This window comes from Cervus elaphus, chromosome 26 (assembly GCF_910594005.1).
Source record: "Cervus elaphus chromosome 26, mCerEla1.1, whole genome shotgun sequence".
Classification (NCBI taxonomy): Eukaryota; Metazoa; Chordata; class Mammalia; order Artiodactyla; family Cervidae; genus Cervus; species Cervus elaphus.
Genome location: NC_057840.1, coordinates 38,192,976 through 38,219,499, shown reverse-complemented (window position 1 = coordinate 38,219,499; position 26,524 = coordinate 38,192,976). Strand labels below are relative to the sequence as shown.

The 26,524-nt window shown below is 44.1% G+C and overlaps 1 protein-coding gene across 7 annotated transcripts in view; it reads right to left on the bottom strand.

The window, feature by feature from the left end:
* TIAM2 (TIAM Rac1 associated GEF 2) overlaps positions 1-26,524 on the bottom strand; it is a 237,974-nt gene that overhangs the window by 84,752 nt on the left and 126,698 nt on the right. For all 7 annotated transcript variants that reach the window (XM_043888332.1, XM_043888330.1, XM_043888336.1 and 4 more), the window contains 5 exons: positions 23,326-23,761; positions 20,013-20,185; positions 18,797-19,021; positions 5,286-5,471; positions 4,108-4,254 (listed from right to left, as the gene is read on the bottom strand). In XM_043888332.1, the coding sequence (XP_043744267.1) occupies positions 4,108-4,254; positions 5,286-5,471; positions 18,797-19,021; positions 20,013-20,185; positions 23,326-23,761 (1,167 nt within the window). The remainder of the gene's footprint in view (positions 1-4,107; positions 4,255-5,285; positions 5,472-18,796; positions 19,022-20,012; positions 20,186-23,325; positions 23,762-26,524) is intronic.

The window sequence follows — 26,524 nt, the reverse complement described above, 5'->3', positions numbered from 1 at the left end:
CGGCTTTGTTTGGGTAGAGGAACTAAGAATAATGTATTCTATTTTTTCCAATTTTTATCTTCTAGATTTTATAATAGAAAACTAAACATTAAGGAATAGTCCATTTAAACAATTATACCTAGTATATCAACTCTCAGCCCAGGTGGTACTAGTGGTAAAGAACCTGTCTGCCAATGCAGGAGACACACGAGGCTCAGTTCGATCCCTGGGTCAGAAAGATTCCCTAGAGAAGTGGGCATGTCAACCCACTTCAGTATTCTTGCCTGGAGAATCCCATAGACAGAGGAGCCTAGCAGGCCACAGTCCATAGTGTTGCAAAGAGTAGAACACAACTGAAGCAAATTAGCACACACAGTATCAACTGCATTCAGTTATATAAATTCGTTGTTCAGTTGCTCAGTTCATGCCCAACTCTTTGCGGTAAACTGCAGCACACCAGGCTCCCTTCCCCATCACTATCTCCCAGAGTCTGCTCAAATTCATGTCCAGTGAGTCAGTGATGTCATCCAACCATCTCATCCTTTGTCACCCCCTTCTCCTCTTGCCTTCAATATTTCCCAGCATCAGGGTCTTTCAAATGAGTCAGCTCTTTGCATCAGGTGTCCGAGTATTGAAACTTCAGCTTCAGCATCAGTACTTCCAATGAATATTCAGGGTCAATTTCCTTTAGGATTGACTGGTTGGATCTCCTTGCAGTCCAAGGGACTCTTAACAGTCTTCTCCAGCACCACAGTACAAAAGCATCAGTTCTTTGGAGCTCAGCTTTTTTTACAGTCCAACTCTCACATCCATACATGACTACTAGAAAAACCATAGCTTTGACTATACAGACCTTTGTCAGCTTTTTAATACGTTGTCTAGATTTGTCATAGCTTTTCTTCCAAGGAGCAAGTGTCTTTTAATTTCATGGCTGTAGTCACCATCTGCAGTGATTTTGGAGCCCAAGAAAATAAAGTCTGTCACTGTTTCCACTGTTTCCTCATCTATTTGCCATGAAGTGCTGGGGCCGGTTGCCATGATTTAAGTATTTGAATGTTGAGTTTTAAGCCAGTTTTTTCACTCTCCTCTTTCACCTTCATCAAGAGGCTCTTTAGTCCCTCTTCACTTTCTGCCATAAAGATGGTGTCATAGGCATGTCTCAGGTTATTGATATTTCCCCCAGCAATCTTGTTTCTAGCTTGCGCTTCATCCAGTTTTGCATTTCGCATGATGTACTCTGCATTTAAGTTAAATAGGCAAGGTGACAATATATAGTCTTGACATACTCCTTTCCCAATCTGGAACCAGTTCATTGTTCCATGTCCATTCTAACTGTTGATTCTTGACCTGCATACAGGTTTCTCAAGAGTAGCTAAGGTGGTCTGGTACTCCCATCTCTTTAAGAGTTTTCAACAGTCTGTTGGGATCCACATAGTCAAAGGCTTTAGCGCAGTCAATGAAGCAGAAGCAGATGTTCTCCTGGAATTCCCTTGCTTTTTCCATGATCCAACGGATGCTTGCAATTTGATCTCTGGTTCCTCTGACTTTTCTAAATCCAGCTTTTACGTCTGGAAGTTTTTAGTTCATGTACTATTGAAGCCTGGCTTAGAGAATTTTGAGCATGACCTTTCTAGCATGTGAAATGATGCAATTGTGTGGTAGTTTGAACATTCTTTGGCATTGTCCTTCTTTGGAATTGGAATGAAAACTGATCTTTTCCAGTCTTGTGGCCACTGCTGAATTTCCAAATTTGCTGGCATATTGAATGCAGCACTTTAATGGCATCATCTTTTAGGATTTGAAATAACTCAGCTGTAATTCCATCACCTCCACTAGCTTTGTTTGTAGTAACGGTTTCTACAGCCCACTTGACTTTACATTGTACAGTTCCTAACACTGCACAGGAGACAGTGATCAAAACCATCCCCACGAAAAAGAAATGCAAAATGGTAAAATGATTGTCTGAAGAGGCCTGACAAATAGCTGAGAAAGGAAGAGAAGCAAAAAGCAAAGGAGAAAAGGAAAGATATACCCATCTGAATACAGAGTTCCAAAGCATAGCAAGGAGAAATAAGAAAGATTTGAGAAAATAGCATTGAAACATGCATATTACCATATGCAAAATAGATGACCAGTGCAAGCTCAATGCATGAAGCAGGGCACTCAAAGCCAGTGCTTTGGGACAACCCAGAGGGATGGGGTGGGGAGAGAGGTGGGAGGGGGGTTCAAGAGAGGGGGACACATGTGCACCCATGGCTGACTCAGGTCAATGCATGGCAAAAACGACCACAATATTGTAAAGTAATTCTCCTCCAATTAAAATAAATTTTTTAAAAAGAAAGGCTTCTTAAGTGAACAATGCAAAGAAACAGAGGAAAACAATAGAATGGGAAAGACTATCAGGAAAATTATAGATACCAAGGGAATATCTCATGTAAAGATGGGCACAATAAAGGACAGAAATGGTACGGACCTAACGGAAGCAGAAGATATTAAGACGAGGTGGCAAGAATTATACAGAAGGACTGTACAAAAAGGTCTTACTGACCCAGACAACCACGATGGTGTGATCACTCACCTAGAGCCAGACATCCCGCAGTATATAAATACCAACACTACAATTAGCTTCATATCTTTTTAAAACAAAAATGTTCAACCAAATGCTTTTGCTTCTCATAAAATTCTACATTAAGGACATTTACTATATATGATGGGGTAAAGACCATATTAGGCTCATATAGAATTAGCTAAATATCAACATTTTATAAGCAAATTATCAAGATATTTATTCTTGTCACTTAATTATATAGAATTTGCTATCTTGATTAAAATGAGAATTAGCCTCAAAGACATTATTTAAACCTCACAGAAGTTGAATTCAAAAAGATGAGCCCAGCATTAGCCAATGGTGTATAGTTAACCATAATCTATAATGAAGAAATGTTTCCATTTACAACCAACAAATGATTAATTTCACAATTGAAGTACAAATAGAATCACAATTTTTAAACATGACATCCTTTCTGATTGTGAGCATACAAAAATAGTGGCCAAGTAAAGGGTTGCATGTATTTTTGCTATCTTTCAATCAATCAATCCACTCCCTACCACTTCCACCTTTATTGCTTTAGGGTTATAGATAAGTCATAGACGTTGATTCTTTCCCTGCTATTCACCTGTTTCATGACACTGTTTCACAAGTTAAATGTGTATATCCATATAAAATTAGAAAATAAAGTTCGGAAAATGTGACCTTCTCTGCCAGCATATTCAGAATAACAGCTGTCAGAAATAAAAACAAGAACTTCCTTGGACTTCATCACATTTTCCCCATTCAGTTAAATGAGCAGCTCATTTTGTGTTAATTTATATTTCCAATAGACTTACAAAAAATAATAATCCTAAAACATACTGCTCAGCAACGTAAAAATCATCATCACATACTGTATTAGCAGCATTGGGAAATATTTCAGACATGAGTAATCAAAACATTCCAAAAACAATTCACTGTCCTTTCAACAATATGTGCTCAGGCTATTTTTACTTGGCAGGTTTAAATAGCCACTCATCCTCTTTCTAGGATAAGAGGTAGCAACAATGGTCCAGTGTTGTAGGATCCAGGTAGACCAAGCCCCAGCCTTGACTCTCAGCTGCCTCAGGAATAAGGAAAGGAAGTGACTTCACCTCTCCCTGTCTCTGGCTCCTCATCTGTAATAAGTGACGACAAAACGCCTACTTCGTGTCATACAGATGAAGTCAGCAAAGCGTCTGGCACTATCAACAGAATTCAGTTGCTGTTATTCTATTATTAATTTTACATGTTGGTTATAACAGAAAATCTATGACAATTACTCCCAAAGGCAATGACAAGTGCAGGTGCTTTTCTGATGAGCCTTACCTCTGTGTTCCCATGCACTGCAGATGTAAGGTGTGAATGCCTCTTTGGGAGTGCCAAAAAGAGACTGAGCAACTTGAGCGTTTTCTTTTGGGGAAGAAACGTTAATGCTGAGACTGCATCTCTTTGAAGCAACTTTGATCTCATTCTGAAGGCTGGTGAACATTTATGATTCACAGCATATCAGGGATTTCCCACTAGGTCTACTGTCCCTCCCATGCTGAGCAACTCACCTGAGTTATAGACGGTCTTTTCTCCTTCCCTTTTCTTGCAAGTGTGTCCAGGCCTTTTAATGAAGAAAACAACCCCTTCTTGTGTCTTCCCCGCTGAGTCAGTGAGAGAGTTCTTTTCCGAAGGGCAGAGTCATCTCTAGAACATACCTGATTTAAAACACAGTTTAGAAACATCATAAAGTGCATTATGTCCTAACAGGAATAAGCCCTGCTTGCTATAAATGTTAGTTGCTCAGCTGTGTCTGACTCTTTGTGACCCCATGGATTGTAGCCCACCAGGTTCCTCTGGCCATGGAATTGTCCAGGCGAGAATACTGGAGTGGGTTCCCATTTCCTCCTCCAGGTGATCTTACCAACCCAGAGATTGAACGCAGGTCTCCCTCATTGCAGGCAGATTCTCCACCATCTGAGCCACTAGGTGTTCTGACCAGTCCCCGAAGTTACTCCAAGTCTGACATACCAGAGGCCCATTCACCAGAGATCTCTTATCCAGATAACCTAAGTCTAGCTACCACAGTCACATCTCTCCAGGGTGGGCAGTAGGGTTGGCAGAACAACCTTCGGACCCCCGGAACCAATACTATCCATGGAAGCCACCCACGCAGAAACAATCTCACAAAACCCAGTGGAACTCTCGGCAGAACAGATCAAAGCACCTTCAATCAGCCCTTCGATTCTTCACACCACTCTTGCTGTTCCTCAGGGATTCCACCTTCCTGACTGTACGAGGTGGAACAGACAGAAGGGCAGACGCAGATGGGAATATTTAGTAGCTGGGTACTTGCTTGCATGTTCAGTTGTGTCTGACTCTTTGTGACCCCATGGACTTTAGCCCTGGCCCCTCCGTCCATGGGATTTCCCAGACAAGAATACTGGAGTGGGTTGTCATTTCCTCCTCCAGGGGATCTTCTCGACCCAGGGATTGAACCTGTATCTCCTGGGTCTCCAGTTTTACAGGCAGATTCTTGGCCATTGCGCCACCTGGGAAGCTGGATTCCAAGAACGAGCAGCAGAGAAGCTGACGCCAACCCTCCCTCCCCCAGCACCGGGTCCCTGGGTGGCCCTGGTCAGTTACTGGGTTAAGCCACAGCAGAGCCTAGTGTCAACCAGCTGGAGAGAAAGGTGAGCTTCCGCAGTGCTCCCTGCATGCCGCTGAACCGCCTTCCTTGGGAACTTACCAGAGCGTGGAAAGAGGAAACTGACAAGATGCCCAGCCGGCCCAGGGCCAGCTTGGAGGGGCGGCTGGCGGCAGCAAGGAGGCTCTTGGGGTTCGGCAACTCCCCGCCCTGCAGGCTGGCCAGATAGCAGCGCATCCTGAACAGATCCATGTGAAACTTCTCCAGGTTCTGCTCCCATTGCTGGATCTGTTTAAGCAAGAATAGGATTAATTTAAATAAAAATGAGGCGTTTTCACAGGTCAAATTGAAAATGTGACCCGTTTCACAAACTTTAAGGAAAAAAATCATTTTAGCTGGTGTTGCATGGCTCAAATGAGCCTTCCCTGCTTGCCCCATCTCAAGCCCTCCCACCAAAACCAATGGGGTCAGACAGCACTGTCCTTCATCAGGATGGCCAAGACAAAACCAAACCAGTGGTCCCAATATGGTGCCATGGCATGACCTTTGGAGAACTCCACTGCTGAAAACCATGCTGGCTTAAGGCAGGATGCACAACTCTAAGTCAGTTACTTCACTTTGTTACATTTACATTCACAGCCTCTGATCTTAAACCAGATTAACTGAATTGCACACAAACAGATGCGGGATGAATGGAGGCAGTGATTGCACATTTCTGAACATTCTCAGAATGACTCATGAAACAAGAAGGAGCAGGTGAACTTCAGGCATGACAGAGTTCTTACTCCTACTTTAAGTATACTGGGGAAGAATCACCATCTATACATCTTTTTTAAGACACTTATAGGGCTTCCCTGGAGGAGGAAATGGCAACCCACTCCAGTGTTCTTGTCTGGAGAACCCCATGGACAGAGGAGTCTGGCGGGCTACAGTCCATGGGGTCGCAAAGAGTCAGACACAAGTGAGTGATTAACACTTCACTTCGTAGTTGCTTCATGCTGTGTTAGTTTCTGCCGTACAACAAAGTGAATCATCCATGTATAAGCATATGTCATCTCTTTTGGGGATTTTCTTCCCAAGGCAACCACAGTTCCTAAAGATACACGCAGCCTCATGTTCACTGCAGCGCTGCTCACAATAGCCAAGACAGGCTGCTGCTAAGTCGCTTCAGTTGTGTCCGACTCTGTGCGACCCCACAGACGGCAGCCCACCAGGCTCCCCCGTCCCTGGGATTCTCCAGGCAAGAACACTGGAGTGGGTTGCCATTTCCTTCTCCAATACATGAAGGTGAAAAGTGAAAGCGAAGTCGCTCAATTGTATCCGACTCTTCACAACCCCATGGACTGCAGCCTACCAGGCTCCTCCGTCCATGGGATTTTCCAGGCAAGAGTACTGGAGTGGGTTGCCATTGCCTTCTCCGAGGCAAGACATAGAAGCAACTTAAATGTCCATCAACAGAGGAATGGATAAAGAAGTTGCAGTATATACACATACATAGTGGCATATAACTGAGACAAGGTCTTCCCTGGTGGCTCAGTCGGTAAAGAGACTGACTGCAATGCGGGAGACTCAGGTTCAATCCCTGGGTCAGGAAGATCTCCTGGAGGTGGAAATGGCAACCCACTCCAGTATTCTTGCCTGGAGAATCTCCATGGACAGAGGAACCTGGCGGGCTACAGTCCATGGGGTCTCAAAGAGTCAGACACGACTGAGTGACTATCATACAGGGCTTCCCTGGTGGCTCAGTGGTAAAGAATTTGCCTGCCAGTTCAGGAGACACAGGTTCCATCCCTGATCCGGAAAGATCACATATGCCTCAGAGCAACAAAAACCTATGTGCCACAACTACTGAGCCTGTGCTCTGGAGCCTGGGAATGACTACTAAAGCCTGAGCACCCTGGAATCTGTGCTCTGCAACAAGAGAAGTCACTGCAATGAGAAGCTCATGTATCCCAGCTAGAGAGTGGCCCTCAATATCCACAACTAGAAAAAAAAAAAAAGCCCGTACATCAGTGAAGACTCAGCACAGCCAAAAACAAATTAAAAAAAAAAAATTTAAGACATACATAATTATTTACAATACAAAACTTTCTGTCTATTCTTCAAAATTGAATTCATAAATTGGTAAAGAAATGCAAACTCTGGGGGCCGCTCTCACTTCTTCCAGTGATGTCAAAGTATGTTATGTGTAAGCATTACCTTCATTTAAACATAAATGAATAGGCAAAGAAAGCCTCCAGGGAGTTGCCAACACAGAGATTCAGAACAGAACAAGAATTTGGGCTTCAAAGAGTGTTCAGAGCAATCTCAAAATTCAAGAGAAGGTCTGTGGAGAAGTCTTCACAACGATTTCCTATGAGAACTGTGTCATTTCATTTGCAGCAACTGCATCTCCAGTTTTGCCAAGCTTTGCACCCAAACAGATCCTAACCTTCCACAGGACACTTTCCAGGTCCACCCCTGATCCTGGATAAATGGTATTTTGAAGCACCTCTGACAATGAACACTCCGTTTTCCTCCATCTCCAGAGAAAGGCAGAACAAATTCTGGGTGCTCTTTAGAGTCCAAGTTCTCTGTATCTATTTCTTAGGAAGACCACTGCACACTACAGGAAAGAAATACAATGGCTACAAGATCTAAACAAGTAATTTGTTGATTTATCATAGTTTGTCAGCAAAACAACAAAATCTCCCAGAGTGCACTGAAAAATCTCAATCTCTAATCTAACTTCACTGAAGACACTGCATGCCCTTGCTAGTGATGGAATAGCCCACCAACGTTAGCCTTGAGTCAATACCAGTATGACCTGATGGCTTTTAAAAATGAAAATGCCCAGGTTTTTACCTGAGGAGCCTACTCATTAGGTATAAGGCCCAGGAAAGCAGACATTTAATTTAAAAGCATCTCTAGCAATTCTGGTGCCCAGCCTGAGTGAGGACCACTGTTTCAGACTAACATGGCAGATCAAACTGAACAGCAAATCTCTCTGTAGTCTTACCATATTAGAGAATTCTAGATTCCAGCAGTAGTGGATGGGTATTATGTAACCACAAACTTCACCGACTGGAAACTACAATACCCAGCAAAAACTATACTCCCAGCTCTGTCTCACAAATATCTTTACAAGCTAATACCTGAAAATCTGCAATTGTAGATGCATTCTTTTGTCTTTTAATAACATGCAGGTATTTCTAGGTTGGGTAATGTATTCAAGCCTATCTCTCATTTATAATTCCATGTGAAACAGCTAATGAGATACTTTTTAGGGGTTCTGGAGAGAGTGGAGGTATGAAAGGAAAAGAAAACCAGTGAGTTATTGAGTACCAGACAACACAGAAGTCCATAACATCCACAGAGGAACAAAAAGACAAAATAGCAAATAAAATAAAACACAGGTCAAGACCGAACACTATAGATCACAGAAGTGACAATCTCATATTATCATTGACTTCTGCAGTTTACAAAGCCTTTTTTTAAAAAAGCATCATTGAACGTATTTAAATGACTACACATCAAAGCATCACTGGAAAGAAAAGACAGCTCCATCCTAAACAATACACAGGGAATCTTCAAATTCTGTCAGAAATATTTTGTCATCTTCAGCACACCAGACCTCTCTGCTCAAAACCCTGGGACAAAATGCAGGTGAGTTCATAGGAGGAATATGGATTTCTGATGCTTAGGTTTGTTGAAAGAAAGAAGGGGCTGGGAAAGCCCAAAGCAGATCCTACAAAGATCAAAAATTTTGTTAATATATGTGACTGTTTCAAGAGAACAAGTATCTCAACCAATACTGCACATTATAGACAGCATTTTAAATCTGAACTTAGTAGAAAATGCAAATGAGAAGGGACTTTACTTCCATTTCAGTGATGTTTCCTATCTCACCCTTTGTACAGGTTCATTCTATGCATCCACTTGACTGGGCCACAAGGTGCCCAGATGTGTGGTCAAGCACTAATCTGGGTGTTTCTATGAGAAAGTTTAGGGATGAGTCTAACACTTTAGTGGATAGACTGAGTAAAGCAGACTGCACTCTGTCATGTGGGTGGGCCTCATCCAATCAGTTGAAGGCCTGGCTAGGACAAAAGGTCTGACCCTCCCCAAGCAAGGGAGAATTCCTTCTCCATGATGGGCCTCCAAACTGGGATGTCAGCTTCTTTCCTGGCTTCTGACAACTAGAACTGAAATATTGGCTCATCCTGGGTCTCAGGCCTGCCAGGCTTCAGATGTGAACCACACTGTCCACTCTCCTAGGTCTGAAGCTGGCTGACTCACTGCAGATCTTGGGACCTGCCCATCTCCTTACTCACAGGAGCCAATTCCTTATAATGCCTCTCTTTATGAATATATTTTTTACACATCGTATTGGTCCTGTTTCTCTGGAGAACCCTGACTAATAACCGCCTTCATTCCCAAAGCACTCTGTGGCAGAGTAAGCCATCATTAGTCACACATCTAGTGCATGTGTAAAGACAATATTTATCTTGTTTTAAAGGTCATGGTTCTTTATGGACAGAATCAGTCAGAGAGGTTAAATGAGGATCTGAGGTTGGATAAGTAACAATGATTTTTCTTTCCATAGACTCCCACAGTTGTAGAGAAGGACATGGGAGAATATGCAGGTAAAAGGCTGGTGAGGACATGGATTCAGGTGCTCGGGTTAACTGGAGAGAAGAGAGAAGTACAAACACCAGACCCACGAGCTCAATACGGATCTTGTAATACTGGGAATGCCAGTGGACACAGGCAGTGAGGGTTACCAGGCCTTCGTATCTCAGCAGAGGACACTGAGGCTCAGGAGACAGATGACTTCACTAGGGTCACAGCATAAGCTGCCCTTGCAGGCTGGCCAAGGCCCAAAGCTGATCCTAACGGGAACAACACGTGGGAACAGGCTTCCATAGAGCACTTGGAACACAGCCCCTGAGCCCAGGTCTTCTTGCTCATAAGGCTGGTGTCATGCACTGTCTAGTAATTACTTTGCAACTTTCATTTAAATTTTCATCTGACCATCAACTATATTTCTCCCCACAAATCCCCAGGTGTTCTATAGAGAAGCTGTAAGACTATCTACTCTCTCATTTGGGTGAACATCTTGCCTCTCAATTTCCTACCAGCCTTGATATTCAGGTTTGGTCCAAATTCAAAGTAACACTAACTAAAAGAAAAACATGTTTTTTATCCCTTTATACCTCAAAAGATGAGATAAAGATACATTATTTTTAAACGAGAGAGAGAAACAGAGACAGTTTTTTATCTATCATACATGCTACCTCAGAAAATTTCATCATTATAAAAACAGCAATATTATCCAATCTCACATTTATCAGGGAATTTCTAGAGATTTTTTCCTAATATGACCAAAAATGAAAATGCCCCAAATCAGTTCCCTTAAACCAAGACAGTTTCCCCCTTCTTTCTACATTCTACTGATAATTGTGCCTAGACTTTTTATTTCATCCATATATGAAAATTAAAACTCAATTGTTATGTAGTCCGATGATGGGGGAGGGGACAGGGCAGTCTGCAAGTAGGTGTGTGGTCCACGTGGGTCCTCTCTGGCTGAGGGAAAATCCAAAGAAAGAAGTGAAACCCACCAGAAGCTCGATGTTGCAGCTAAAGGTGAGCTTTCATTTCTTAGCGCAAAACACAAAATTAATACGAATGCAAAGGAAGTTCTATCTTTCATTTGTAAAAGAAAAATGTTAACAAAAAATTGAGGAAAACTCCCATTATTAAGCTCTGACACAAACACAATGCCAAAATTTCCTCTTTATGGCTAATATACTATATTTATTTAATGAGCTCAGAAAGGCTATGATCCACTCTAGAAAGTGGGAAGGAAAGGAGATGAAGGCTAATGCTAAAAATAACAGATGAATAAGTGATGCATTAAAAAGATGACAAGTACATTCCTGCCACACCCAACACTCCTAGAAAAATATTTTCTACCGTTTAGTCATTTGATCACAGTATTTGGTCATTTGTCCATTTCTAAGTTGGTCCTAAAAGATAATTAGTTTTTCCTTTTTGGCAGAGTAAGTTGAAAAACTCCCATACAATATTTTCCAAGCACTAAAACCGACCTCCACAGAAGAACCCAGCTAGGAACACAGAAAACACTGAAGTTAACTGGTAGGTAGAGCAACCAGCTACTGGTTTACAATATTGGTTATGTTTTATTTTTCCCTTTGAGATATTCACATGCCATCAAATTCACTTGCCAAATGCATTCATAATAAATATATTTCCCATCATATCAAGCTGAAACATTCAAGTTAAGAAAACAAGCAAATTAAAGATTAATTTCTACTTGACACAAAACTCTGCATCACCTGGTATCTTAGCAAGCAAAGCACAATTTGATTCACAAATCTTTTTGTGAGGTTGGATCCCATTAGAAGTGCAGATTTGTGTTCAAGCTCAGACACTTAACTCTGTGTGATGACGTTGGACCGTTTCCTACATCTGTCCCAGTGTCTACACACTCATCCATCAGATGGGTGATACAGACAACTCGACCACGTGGAGTTACTGTAGAATCACACAGGATCCTGGCCTGAGGAGTCCTGAGCTGTAGCCTTGGAAACCATGAGGATGAAGAGTGAGGCATGAAAGGAGATGCTCACTGGTGAATGAAGGAGCGAAGCCTGAAGCAAAGGAGCCAGGAGCTGGTGAGAGGCTGGGGTGGGGACCAGCCCAGGGAAGAGAGAAGGAGACACAGGTGTGTCCACGGTCTACCTGGAACCAAGTACCAGGGAAACAGATGGCGGGGGAGGGGCAGTTACCCATCCTTTAGGAGCTCTTATTTCATTCCAGGAGTGACCTTATACTCAAAGGCATAATTACAAAACAGTGTGTGAGATAAAGAGAGACCCTGAAAATTATCAGAGCATAGAAGGGTCCCTGATGGAGGGATGAGGAGGGCAGTCAAGGGCGGCTCCTTGGAGGAGCTAAACCCTTCATCACAGACAAGCAGGGGTGAGTCCGATGATGGGGGAGGGGACAGGGCAGTCTGCAAGTAGGTGTGTGGTCCACGTGGGTCCTCTCTGGCTGAGGGAAAATCCAAAGAAAGAAGTGGAACCCACCAGAAGCTCGATGTTGCAGCTAAAGGTCAAGGAGGGGAGATGTCATCAGGGACTTTTTCTTGTAAGCAACAGGGAGCCACTGAGTGATTTTTAATCCCAGGAATCCGATGGTCAGATTCTCTTGTTAGATGCAAACCACTCCGGCCTTGTGTGGCCCTAGCACCTGAGGAAGGTCAAAACCAGCAGCCTCTGCAGCCTTAGAGAGAAGAGAGAAGACAGATCTACTATACCTCGCCTCTCACCACCTACCCATCATGTGCTGAAAATTCAGACTGCCAGGATGACCGCATCATTTCAGAGCAATCTGCCTTGACTCACACCAACCCCTGGCCTTGAATTCCTTTGCTATTCCTCTCCTTATTAACTCCCCATTCTTTGAGGAGCAATTCAGGCATCCCTCCTCCAGGAAGTCCTCCCTGACTACATAGGAGGCTAACTCCTCGTGTGTCTTCCACAACACTCTGGAATATAATCTGCTCTGAATTCATTCTATTATGCCAAAATTATGTGCTTAGCTGTCTATCACCCTGCTTGACTAGGAGCACCCTGAGGGCAAAGACCGCGCCTTCTTCAAATTCCCAGTTTGAACACTCACCTGGCCCAGAGTCTGAACTAAGTGAGTGTTAACTTCCTGTCCTCAGCACTTCCTCCACGTGCCATCCACTCTGGCCTGCTGAAGGAAGCCTTGTCCTGGCCTTGCCCCTGGTAATCTGGCCTTGTCTCCCTCAAATCCCCTTCACAAATACACTCCAATGCTCTGTTCCCCGTATTGCTTCCACCCACACCCCCTAGATCATATTTTCCTCAAGGTTTTGGTCCTTTTGCTCCCTTCACTGCAGTTTCCAGTGGTCTGAGCTCAATCCATCCTCTTTTTGATTTTAAAACTTTACACAAGGGCTTGCCTAGTGGCTTAGTGGTGAAAAGTCTGCCTGCCAATGCAGGAGACGCAGGTTCGATCCCTGGTCTGGGAAGATACCATAGTCACAGAGCAACGAAGCCCATGTGCCACAAGTACTGAGTGTGTGCTCTAGAGTCGGGAGCCGCAACTACTGAGCCTACGTGCTCTGCAACAGAGAAGCGACCACAACGAGAAGGCCTCGCACCACAACTAGAGTAGGCCCTGCTCCCTGCAACCAGGGCAAAGTCTGCACAGCAGTGAAGACCCAGCCCAGCCATAAATAAATAAATACATAAAATTTTTCTAATTAAAAATACTAAGTAAATATTGAAAACAAAGCCCATGGTTCACAAAACCTAGTGCAGTCCCAAACCCACCCGCTGACAGTTTGCTCCTTCCAGGGTATCGCCTCCCTGCCGGAGGTGAGAAAGGCCCAGAGAGAGTCAGGATGGAGAGAGGGAGCCTTCCGGGGGGAAGCCAAGATCGCCTAAGGGTGGGGAGGTTTCATTCTTGTTCACTTGTTTAAAATAATAAATGGAAAGGAAAATCAAGTATTAACTGGACTTAATTTACAGTTCTTTCTCCCTTAGAACTTCAAAAGGAACCACCATGTGGACGGCCTGCTCCCAATTGGACATGCCCAAATGCATGCCCAAAATGTCCTGATTGGACACGCCCCAAATGTGGGGCGTCATCCTGCCCCACAGAGTCCCCAGAAGGCCTGGGGACAAGAGCACATGATGGTCTCTTCTAAGTCAAGCATGTCCCTATATGACAGCTTGAAATTCGGCTGTTATTTTTGCAATAGCGACTTTATCTGAAAAGGGAATTGACAATGAGCTCCTCCAACCAAAGCTCTTTAAAGAAAACCTGTTCCAGAGACTTGTAATGTACACTCTCAGTTCAGCTCTCATTAGGCAACAAGCTGACTTTATCTGGAGTTCTTGGGATCTCTAGGGAAAAGTGCTGCGTAAATAAATTATTTCCCTGTACGTAAAATAAAATAGAGTGAGGTGGAGAGTTTTCAATGGTAATTGGATAAAGCACTGCTCTTTTAAAGAAGTTTTTAAAAGGCACTTTAGAGAAAACTATATACTTCTGGGATATTTAGGAGATCATGTTCTTATTGATTTGATTTGTAAATACCTTTGCCTTTATATGTCATAGAACATTCTCTAGTCCAAAACCATCTCATAAAAGTAATCCTAAGCATGTGCCTGCCTCCCCCTGCAAGTATAGAGAAAAATAGCTTTCTTTCCAACCATCTGACAAGTGAGTTAAGAAGAGTGGGCACAGTGAATGTGGCTCACATTACCTGCCGCAAAGCCCTCTGGGAAAGCACGAATAAATTACAACCTTAAAAACTGCGGGTTTGGTAAGGAGAATATTTTCAGGTGGAATGTCTAGAGATCAACCCAGTTGTTTCTTACCAGAAATTCAGCAGCATAATATGAGAAGGTGATTGTGTGCGGGGGAGGGGATCAAGGGAAAATGGTGAGAGCAAGGTGGGGTGGGTGGGAAAAGGGAAAACTGAAATGAAAAATCAATAGTATTAGCACGGTGCTTTAAATACTCATGCAATGATTCTGCCAAAGAATGCATATGGGTCACAAGTAATAATTACCCTAACTCTTTAAAAGAGCTCTCCAGGCCATCCAACCACCAGAGAACCTTGGATTTGTGTAGGGGGGGCATATGAAAGTAATTCCCCTCTCCCAAGAAAAAACAGCACCAATTTTGACATCAGAAATTAAGCATTTACCAACAATGAAAAAAATTAATGAAAATTTAAATTACAAGAATTTTTTAAAGTAATGAGAATTTAAATTTTTAAAAAATGTTTGCTTGGACTTCTTGTGGCCATAAACAGAAAGAAAAAAAGAGGCCAAAAAAAAAAAAAAAAAAAGCCAGGACCAGCTCAACGTTGCCCAATTTCCCTTTTTTCTCCCTGGACCTAAACATTTGACAACACACAAGGACCTGAAAACTAAGTTGGGCGTCCAGGAGACTAAAGTATGGCTTTAAATGTTAGCGAGCCAGTTGGAACCATACCTTCTCCCACTACAATCAGTATGAGATTCTAACTGGGGCACTTGAATCCATGAGCTGCGACTCTGATGACAGACAGACTATCATGGCTTTTGGATCCTGAAATTCAGGACCACAGGGGAGACACAGTATGGAGAAAACGTGAAGAAAACCTTTCTCCTCCTCCTCAGGCTTTTTCGTTTGTCGTGTGAACTGTGACCCAGCATCACATCCCTGCCTGCCCCAGACAGAAAGCTGAGAGGTCAGGGCCTGCCCCAGGATCAAACCTCTTCCCAGACATGAGCCAGGCCAGGCTCTGGGAAGGAGGAGGCCGAGGGCAGAGATGTGTCTATCCCCAGCAGCTGCGGCCTTGTCAAAACCCCCAAAACCTTCCACTCCCATCATTCTTCTTGGCAGCTTCAACTTCCTTTTCAGTTCCTTGGTAAACTATCAATATGTTCTAGATTGTAGCTTGCTAGCTGTCACTCTTTAAATAAAGAGCATATTTTGGAACTTCCTTGGCTGTCCAGTGGTTAAGACTTTCCACTGCAGGGGGCACAGGTTCAATCCCTGATCAGGGAACTAAGATCCCATATGCCACAGTATAAATAAATCTTCTGTTTGAGGAACATTTCAATTCAGGTGCATAGGAAACTAATATTCTATAAAATTATAGAAAATGATGCACTTGGAGAAATATCTTCTATACAAATTGTTAAGCTTCTGTCATGTTACTCTGGTCCAGACCTTCATAGCTGCACATCCAGACCAAGGTCATTCTGACCTCTATCCAAGCCACTGCCAGATTCATCTTCCAAAGAGGATGCATTCATCATGCTTTCATCCCAATTTAAAAACGCATGTTCCTCCCTTGGTTCTAGAGGCTATAATAAACCTTACAACCCAGTGTTATCTCACAGACCCTGAAAAAGCTACACCAGTACCTGTCCCACCAAACCTCCAGCTCTTCATCCCTTCCTAGCCCACATCTCAGCTCAGGAGACCCAAGCCACCACTCTGTTACTCCTACATGTGACCCCTGAACAATAAGGATTTGAACTGCATGGGTCCACTTATACACAGATTTTAAGTAAATACTACAGTATTATATGACTGTGGTTAGTTTAATACAAAGGGCCAACTATAAGTTATATGTGGATTTTCGACTGCCAGAGGGTCAGAGCCCATAATCCTTGTGTTACTCAAGGGTCAACTATACTACCAAATTCTCCTACCACGTGCCACACACTCTTCCCAACCAGGTTTAGCTTTCATACTTACACACCTCGTGCCAATTTTTTAAGGCCCTATTCTTCCAGGAAGTTTCCTCCACCTCCTCAAAATCACAGCACAAGCTCAACCCCTGATCCCTCAAAGCATCTGATGACTATGTCCACTGGTACTGATTTACATCATTCTAGAATATTCATTAGTTTCATGCTTATAAGGCCTGTTCTCTAACTAAATGATACATTTCTTAGAAATGGGACTTGTATTTTTAAATTATTTTTATTTGTTGAAGCTATAGGCATCTATTAGGTATGTCAATACCTAAAGATGGACAAATAGCGAGAGGGAAGAATTGAATCGGGAGAAAGACAACGCAAGCCAGATCCAGATATCACCAGAAAATCCATTCAACTGAGTCATCATTTAGAAACACTTGATGAGGGGGCAGGAGATGGGAATCATTTCGTTATTTTACTATCGCCAATTGATAGATTCCAAACTCTTAGAGTGTCAGAAATATATCATTTGAATGCAAGCCTTTCATCAGTTTCTTACTTACAGCCAGAAATTTCTTTCCACACATTCTAAGTTCATATATGTGTTAGTTGCTCAGTCGTGTCCAACTCTTTTGCAAACCCATGGACCGTAGCCCACCAGGCTCCTCTGTCCATGGAATTCTCCAGGCAAGAATACTGGAAGGGATTGCCATTCCCTTCTCCAAAGTTCATGTATATGCAGACAGAAAAAAATTCTAAGCAAGGTTAAATATTCAAACACAAAATAGAAGACTGGTAATGTATCGTTTAATTTGTGATTTAAATCAAATGCTGCAGACAAAATTATTTCTATGGGGAATATAAACTGTTGTGTTGCCATGGAATTTTTTTTTAAAAACCTAGGCTCTCTATAATAATTTACAAAGTGAAAAGGATGAAAGATTCAGGCACATGCCAACCATCTTCACCCTATCCCTCTTCAAGGTCCAAAATCATCGGACACTGATTTTGAAGGGACTGTAGTGGATACTGTTGTGCACCACCCGATTCCCCTTTGAAGACAAAGGCATTCTTCCCCTTAGCCGCTCATGGCTCACAAATGGGTTTCTCTTTGGGAATCCACCCCCTCTGAAGGCAGCTACCTTGACCAGTTGACACGGCATGCCTCACTAGGAGCAAGCAACTCTGAATGGCCATCCCAGCTGCTGAGCCCCCTGTGGAACAGCTCAGCATAATTCAGAACCAGAGTCTCTCCTTAATCCTGCTCCTTCACTCCCTCACTCCTGAGAGCATCTCTAATAAAACTCCTCACATGCAAATCTCTCTCTCAGTCTGTTTCCCAGGGAACCTGAGTGAAGAGAGGGGTGCTAGAAATTTCACTGACACTCGTCTAAGTGTTCTGGTTGTCTGAGCAAAGAAAAGACGACACTAAGCTGCTTCCCTTCCTGTAAAATGCAAGCCGCATAGAAAGTAGCTGCTTAATTACTAGATGAATGTGGAAACAGGCCAAAGAAAGCATTTTCTTTAGCACCTCATCTGTTGGAAAAAAACAAGCCAAAAAAATAGTGTTTTTCCCCCAAACCCGCAGATACAGGAATAGCTGTGTTACACCAAACCACTGAAGGCTGAGCACCAAAGAACCAATGCTTTCGAACTGTGGTGCTGGAGAAGACCCTTGAGAGTCCCTTGGACAGCAAGGACATCAAACCAGTCAATCCTAAAGGAAACCAACATTGAATACTCATTGGAAGGACTGATGCTGACTTTGGCCATCTGACGCAAACAGCCAACTCCTTGGAAAAGACCCTGATGCTGGGAAAGATTGAGGGCAGGAAGAGAAGGGGGTGACAGAGGATGAGATAGTTGGATGGCATCACCAACACATTCAATGAACATGAGTTTGCGCAAACTCCGGGAGATAGTGAAGGACAAGAAAGCCTACATGTTGCAGGTCGTGAGGTCGCAAAGAATCAGACACGACAAAGCAACTGAACAACCACCAAACCAAACCAACAACCAAACCACTGCTTTCGAAGCCATCCTCTATATCAGAATCATACCTGCCTAATCTTCCAGTAGTTTTATTATACAAATTTTGTTCCAAAAGTGACAATATGTGAGAGGATCAGCTAGGCAAGCAGGAGCTACTCAATATTAGGAAACAAGATTTGGCCATAAAACGTTCCACTGTACGTATACAGCCACCAAAGCAGATCATATTTCCCATATGACAGAAGTGCAGCCATTTAAGTACTTGAACCGAGAGACCACAGAAGCTATTTCCACCAGAGGCATAAGAACCAGCTCCCGGAACTGAGTTTGCCACGAGGAAGGTGAGTAACGGGAGGAGACACGGTAGATGACCTGTACCTGGTTCTCTATGGCCTTCCTGTTCTTTGGGTCGCTCACCACGGACAGCTGCAACTCTGCCATCTTCTTCATCTTGCTGTCCATGTCTATCTTCTGGAGGAGGTTTCTGGTCTGGTTCTTCAGCAGCCGGACTGTGTCCTCTTTGCCGTGTTTCTTGGCGAAGAGGGATGCGCAGGCCGAGTGGATGGCGGTGACCCAGTTCTCCAGGTCAGTCTGGCTGGTGGCCTAAACACAGAGGGGGCGGGGGGAGAGGGAAGCGATTTGGAATTGTTTCTCTACACAAGTGTTTCTCCAAAGTGGCAGCCTGGGCTTGGATGTGTAAAATCCCCAAATAACTCCACTTCATAAAAACTGTTTAAGTTTAAAAAACACATTCAATACAGATCTGCAGGCTTCCATGATTCCAGAGGGCCTGTGAGAGCATCAAGGATGTCACATGGCCCCAGATAGGACGGGAAGACAAACTAGAATCAAGCTGTTCGCCAGCAGCAGGAGAGTAACAAAAATAATTTAAAAACAGGGTATATTCACGCAGTGTACATCTCGTCGCTCTCTAAAAAAGCAGGCTACCTTCATAATTTTAATAAGATGAGGAAATATTAGGAGCAAAATGCTACATTTTGAAACCTGGATATGAAATTATGTCCATGGTGTGGACTCAATTATGAAAAATGAAAAATAAAAGAACATTTCAGGGAGGGCGCAATAATATTAAAATAGTTGTCTGTAAATATCGAGAATTTGAGTGGAATACTGGAAATACAGGGCTTCTCAGATGGCATTAGTGGTAAAGAACCTGCCTGCAAATGAAGGAGATGTAAGAGACACGGGTTTGATCCCTAGGTCAGGAAGATCCCCTGGAGGAGGGCATGGCAACCCACTCCAGTATTCTCGCCTGGAGAATCCCATGGACAGAGGAGCCTGGCGGGATACACCCCATGGGGTTGCTAAGAGTCGGACACGACTGAATCAACTTGGCACACACACTGGCACACAGACACCCAAGAAATGCCTGCTGGGTGAACGACTGAACGGTGATAGCCCCATGGTGCTTGGCAGTCAGCAGAGGCCAGTCCTCTTGCTTAAACTTTAATCCAAAGTCTAACGGCTTTTACTCTATTTCATTGCTAAGTCATGCCTCTTAATTCCGATCCTTCTCGTCCAAACAGGACATAAGATCTCGCCTCCACCCTCCGTTTGGAAAGGTCAGCAGTACCTGGAACAGGTAGACATCCCCGAAGGAGTTGCTGAGGCAGAAGACATTTTCCTTCTTGGGATGTTCCGGGACAGACTGCACGATGCTGTCTTCTGCCAACAGGGCACACCGCGGGGCGCTGCTCTGATCCATGGAATTCTTCCCGTAGGTCTCATAAAAGAGCAGCGTGCATCCTGAGAGAGAGAAAAGCACAGTACTGCCCCGGTCACAGGTCCCGAGGACCCACGTAGGAAAGGAACGAGAAGAAGGGAGATAAGCAAACATGGTCACACAAGTTTACAATGGAACCCAGCACCGCATAGAAATCAGGAGAAAAAAAAAGTGCACGACCCCAGCTCTGCCCCCAGAAACGGCATCCCGGAGGCATGGTACTCTCTGATCTCTGAGCGGAGCACTGAGCAATCTCTCCTCCCACAATCAACACGCATCCAAATGCAGAGGCTGCAAGAGCCTCCCAGAACAAGGGGAAGGGGCATGAGGTTTATGGCCTGAGCTGCTGCGGCAGGTCTGAGCCAGTCTCTTGTTCTAGCCACTGATGTCCTTAGAAATAACCCTCCCAACTTTCCATCCGGAAAAGTCTGACTGATGCTACCGCTGCACATACAACATCCCATGACCCGGGGACCTGAGGACCAGGGTAGAGGTGCCGGCTCCCCGCCAGTCCAAATTCTTTCCAATGGTTCCCTTAACACTGATCTCCCAGTGGTCGGGGCTTGAGTCATTCTATCGAGAGGAAGTAAAAGTCATTTTGGGCAGATACCAAGATGCTGCCAGCCCTAGCACCCCACCTATTGTGCGTTCTGAGGGACAGTTTATCCCCCCTGCCAACATTCTGCCCGGGAAGTCCCCTGTGAACCACGCGTAAATCCACTCATTGGAAAAGACTGCTGGGAAACAGAATCACCCTTGTTAAAATTTTATTACATCCTCCAAACCCTAAAAAACATGTGTGCCCTTAGCATACCTATACATTCAATGTAGGTGGGCAACCAGATGGTTGGCTGATAGCTGCTCCTAAAAAGCACTGCTTCGACTTTATTTACATAGATACTTCAAGGATAATTTTAAAACTCTGCTGAAATGTATGTGCGTGTGTGTGTGTGTGTGTGTATATATATATGTGTGTGTGTGTATATATATACATATATGCTTTTAACTACAATTAAACCAAACAGTTAAGCCCAAATATTACAGCTTGGATTCTAAGCCAAGAAAGCTGAACTCAACATATTGAATTCCTAGAAGAAAGAGGCATAGAAAACCACATGGGATAGGTTAAGCTGGGGGAGAAAAAAAAATCTTCATCCCAAGCCTTTCCTGGACTGCAAAGGAAACAAAGGGATGTGTGCTTTATAACACTGTCACCTAGAGAGCATCCTTTATCCACGGGGCTTCAAATGCTTAACCAGCAAGGGCCCAGGCAGGACCGTGGATCTTACAATGGTCAGAGACAAGTCAGCACCATCCGTGCCCCTGAAGCCAGCAGCAGAGGCTCCCCGGACAGCTGCCAGGATGGGAGACAGTGTTCTAGAGGCGTCCTCTTTCAACCTTAGGTGACACCTGCCTGCACTTCCCCCAGGGACCTCCAACATCCCACCACTACAAACAACTCCGGGAGCGCAAACTCAGGAAAGCACTAGGTTTTTATTTTATTTTTCCCTTCGTGTATTTTTTACACTAATTCACCATCAGCTTGTCTTCTACCTAATTAGTCCTGTCCCAACGTCTGATAAACCAGAATAAACTCAGTATCTCTTCCCGAAGACTGCTATACTCACGGTCACCCCAGTTCTCAGTCCTCCAGGTTAAATGCTGCTAAATCGTTGCCATCTTCCTTACAGCACAGCTCTACCTCCCCTCGGGGTCACCGATGGCTGGGCTTCTCCAAGCAGGATGTGGACACGTGGACACAGACCACCACCACCCCTAACACCATGGGGTGTGCGCTGGGGGTTTCCAAAGCCACAAGGCAGGCAGGGAAAGCATCCTGCTTTCAGCATCCCAAAGCATCCATTTTAGTAAACAAACTTCATGTTGAAGAAAAGTGTCTGACAGGCTCTAGAGCCACACCTCCCTCTCCTGCACTTGGGTGGTTCTTTGATCATTAAACCTTAAAAGCATCAATTTATCCCTTAAAAAAGTTATCTTGCTGGATCCAATCCATTATTCCAGTTTTCCAAATCTCTTCCATCATCCAGCAGAAGACCCCGCCTCCCCCAGCGGGTAGCCCTTTGCCTTCCGCAGCCGCCACAAGGTATCACGAGGATCCAATCGAGAACTGGAAAAGAGGGCTGCATCCATGAGGGATGCCGGGTCTCGGCTTGCATAAAACCTCCAGTTTGCTGGGGGAAGGTGTTACCTAGAGATGAGATGGCTTCTCCGTGTCCCTTTCCCAGAGGGTGCTGGGTAATGAATTGATGCCAGCTCCCCCAGAGCTCACAATTTCTAAATATGGGGAGCACTGCGGCTAGCTCCGGGCCTTTCACCTGCACTCTGTGCAGTGTGACCCCCGTTTCTGCCTGCTCCCGTGACAAGGAAGGGTGGCAGCTGCTATTGAGGAACCACACCAGGTTCCTCTGACAAGGAGTCTCAGGACAGCTATGCAGAAATGCCCGAGGCTGTGGGGGTGCTCGGCGTTCACATCTGTATAAATCAATGCGATGCTGACTCAGAGCCTCAGATCGCTTCAAATAATCTATCCGTCCACAATGAGAGAGGCAATTATAATTTTTAAATGGTAAGGCTTGTGAAAAACTTTTATCATCCTCACAAAGCAAAGGCTTTCTCCTATTTCCTCTGCATCAAAAACAACAACAACAACAAAGCATGTGTTTGTGATGACAATGAGACGCTCTTAGCTCATAAACGTGGTGTGACACAAACCAAATGACGCGGATGAAATGCTTCACAGTACAAGCTGGGGAGGGCTGCCTCTCTGGGCTTCTGAACATGTGCACAATCCATGCTCGATGTTCCAAATAACTCAACTACACCTGGTTACTTATCCCGGGCTCCCCTCCCATCCCCCAAAAGCAGGACAAGTATTAAAGAATTGGTACAGAAACCCCTATAAAATAATAAGCAATAGTTGTTACATTCAATCATTTGTCAATAGAATGAAGGATGCATACGACTGTTAAGTGAACATATTATACAGGTTTGAGAAGGTATTTTAGGAAAGCAGGCTGGAAGGTTCTGGATCAGATGCTTGCACATGAACTCCAGTCCAGCCTGGACTCGCTGACATTTCCTAGGAAAGAGGAGAGCCGGGGAAAGAACTCCTGGGGCCCCCTGGGTGGTGAAGACCACGTACCTTTGAGTGTCACCCAGTACTGCTTCCATTTCCTCCGGGCCACCAGTTCCAGCTTCCTTTCCTTCTGCAGGGTGACGAGGGGTTTGAAGAAGAGCCACCCAGCTTTGCGCACCACCCCTTGTTCCTTCTCAAAGAGCAGGTCCAGTTGCTCCAAAGAGCTGAGCGACTCGCTGCTGGACTCGGCCATCTCCGTGGACGTCTCGAGGTTCTCCGTGTTGGTCCTGCTCATCTCCAGCTCTCGCATGAAATTCTCGTAAATGTTCTGCTGGAGGGGGTCGCTGCCGATCGCATGAGCGGATTCGCTTCTGTGGGACAGGATCTGAGCGGAGCCCCCTGCCCACAGGGACGCAGACCCCTGGGAGGGCCCCGGCGTGTCCACGTTCAGCCCATCCGAACGGCTGTCAAAGTAGTCACTGCCCTCCTTGGACCTCGGCTCCTGTGAGCAACACAGATGACCACCCATCAGAGGTTATGTATAGCCAAAGCACCTCTTTCCCAACACGGTGTGCATGTAATAGTGTGGCTTGCTAATAGAAATGCTGCAAGCAAGAATCTTTTTTTTTTTTTTTTTAATGCAGCAAGTCTGCAAACCAGAAAGAATCAGAGACAGTACGGCCTGAACCAGTGTATAGGCAGAGGAGTCAATGCTTAAAAAATGTAAACCAACCATCCCTGAGCATCCTAAATCTAGGGCTTCCCAGGTGGCACTAGTGGTAAGGAACCCGCCTGCTAGGAGACGTAAGAGACACAGGTTTGATCCCTGGGTTGGGTAGATCCCCTGGAGAAGGAAATGGCAACCGACTCCAGTATTCTCAGCTGGAGAATCCCTTAGACAGAGGAGCCTGGTGGGCTACAGTCCATAGGGTGGCAAAGAGTTGGTCACAACTGAAGCAACTTAGCATGCACACATCCTAAATCTAACCTACACTTGGCACCAAAAAATGAGTTAGTATATTCATAACATACTAGTGAAGATTTCTGGCTAATTTCTTGGCTAACTGTGAATCAGGATCTTCCAGGAAAGAATTCATGTTCTTGCAGTCTTGTTTTCCTTCTGGATCATTTTTAAGCTAAACAGGAGAAGCACTAGTTTCAGGGTCAAGGGGGGTGTTGTTATATATGAACATTTCTTCCACTCCCCACAGTGAACAGTTTCAGCTTCTGAACCCCTGCTCAGGTCTAGACGTGAAGATCGTTAGCATCGTATTAATATTTTCCCTCTTTGGATAGTAAAAACCATGCACCTGGGCTCCTTATCCACAAAGGGTTCTTGTTAAGAACCATAGCTATTTAACTGTAGTTATTTCATAACTAATATATTTTACTTAATTTGGGAATTTTTTCATGAAAAGAATATACTATTTATTCATTCCCATTGTTTTATTTGAGCACTCATTTTATTCCAAGCACTGAGAATACCAAAGCAAGATTCTTTAATATTTATTCTGACACAAAATCAGGCATAAGCATTTCTAAATAAAATTAGGTTTATCTAATAACCACTGCCCCTCTTAAGACAACACACACTGAATATTGAACTGGCCGTGGAGACAGCTGAAAACACGAAGGTTTCCTCGAACACCTAGACTAGAGGTCTAGTCATTTAATAAGAATAACTTGCATAGAGGCCATTCATTGGTCAATAGCAGTAAGTAAATTTCTCAGCAGAGAGTGAGCTTAGGAGGACTTCCCTGATGGTCCAGTGGTTAAGAATCTGCCTTCCAATGCAAGGGATGCAGGTTCAATCCCTGGCCGGGGAAGTAAGATCCCACATGTGCATGCTAAGTTACCTCAGTCCTGTCCGACTCTTTGTGACCCCATGGACCATAGTCCGCCAGGCTCCTCTGTCCATGAGATGCCCCAGGCAAGAATACTGGAGTGGGTTGTCGTGCCCTCCTCCAGGGGATCTTCCTGACCCAGGGATCAAATCTGCTTTTCTTATGTGTCCTGCATTGGCAGGAGGGTTCTTTACCACTAGCATCACCTGGAAAGCCCACATGTCAAGAGGCAACTAAGCCCAAGAGCCCCAACTAGAGATTTCACCTGCCTCAGCTGAAGAGGAGCCCACCACGAAAGATCCCGCATGTAACCAAGATCCTGAGTGCAGCAACTAAGACCCGATGCAGCCAAAAGCAAACAAACAAACAAACATTTTAAAAAATAAAGAAAGTAAGCTTGATTTATGACTTAAAAGACTCTGACATTTCAAATTTACAGCTTAGGTTAAGGTAACTCTGCAGAGACTCTTAACACACTCTAACTCAGGAGCTGGTGAATTTTCAATTAGATTTCCTTCTCCATTAAAATAAAGAGGAGGGAAAATGGGGTCAAGGACCATTGACTAAAGATCTTGTGGTGAATATTCCCCTGTGTGGAAGGGTTTTTTTTTTTTTTTTCCAGGAATTTCGTCCGGAAATCAAGTGGCAATTACCTGCTATCTTTTGTAGGAAAATCATCAATTAGACAAGTGCTTCTAAATACCCAAGGGCTACAAACAACTGAACCCCAAACATAGCTATTACTAATGAAAATATTATCTTCCACTGTGTTTATATGATATCCCAGAGTCAGATTTATTTATACCCTGATGCTTATGCAAGAACAGAGCAAATAAGCCAGCTATGGTGAGTCACTTGGACAGGAAACTGTCAAAATAGTTTAAGGGTGGTTTTTTTTTTTTTCCCCTCAATTGTCACTGTGTTGCTCTTCAAATGTTCCTCGGAGATGAAGGAATATGTCTCATTTAGCTCATATTGACATTATTTCAGCTATGAATAGGACTCTCTGACTCAGCCCCAGGACACTGGGATTGCTTCTGATAGCCAGCAGGAGTTGTGATGGGGTGTTTCAAACCCAGCAGAGACCTGCCAGAGAAAAGCATCAAGTGTCAAACTGAAGTGTAACTTGTCAGCCCTCCTGACATTGGTTCTCATAAGAGGTAGACTCAAGTCATAGTGCTAACTTTTAAATGTTCATCCAGAGCAAAAGACAAATTTTCCTCCTTGAAAAATGGAGAAAAGATCACATATTTTAGCATTTATAACTGATTCATACACACAGGTATGAATTTTCCTGGTCTGTAACAAATGTGTAAAGCTTTCTATCTAGAATCCTAATAGCTAGTGACTCATTTTCAGGTTAATAGGAAGGAATATGGGAGAAAGGTAGGTCCATGAATAGTCTCAGCTGGATTTCCTGA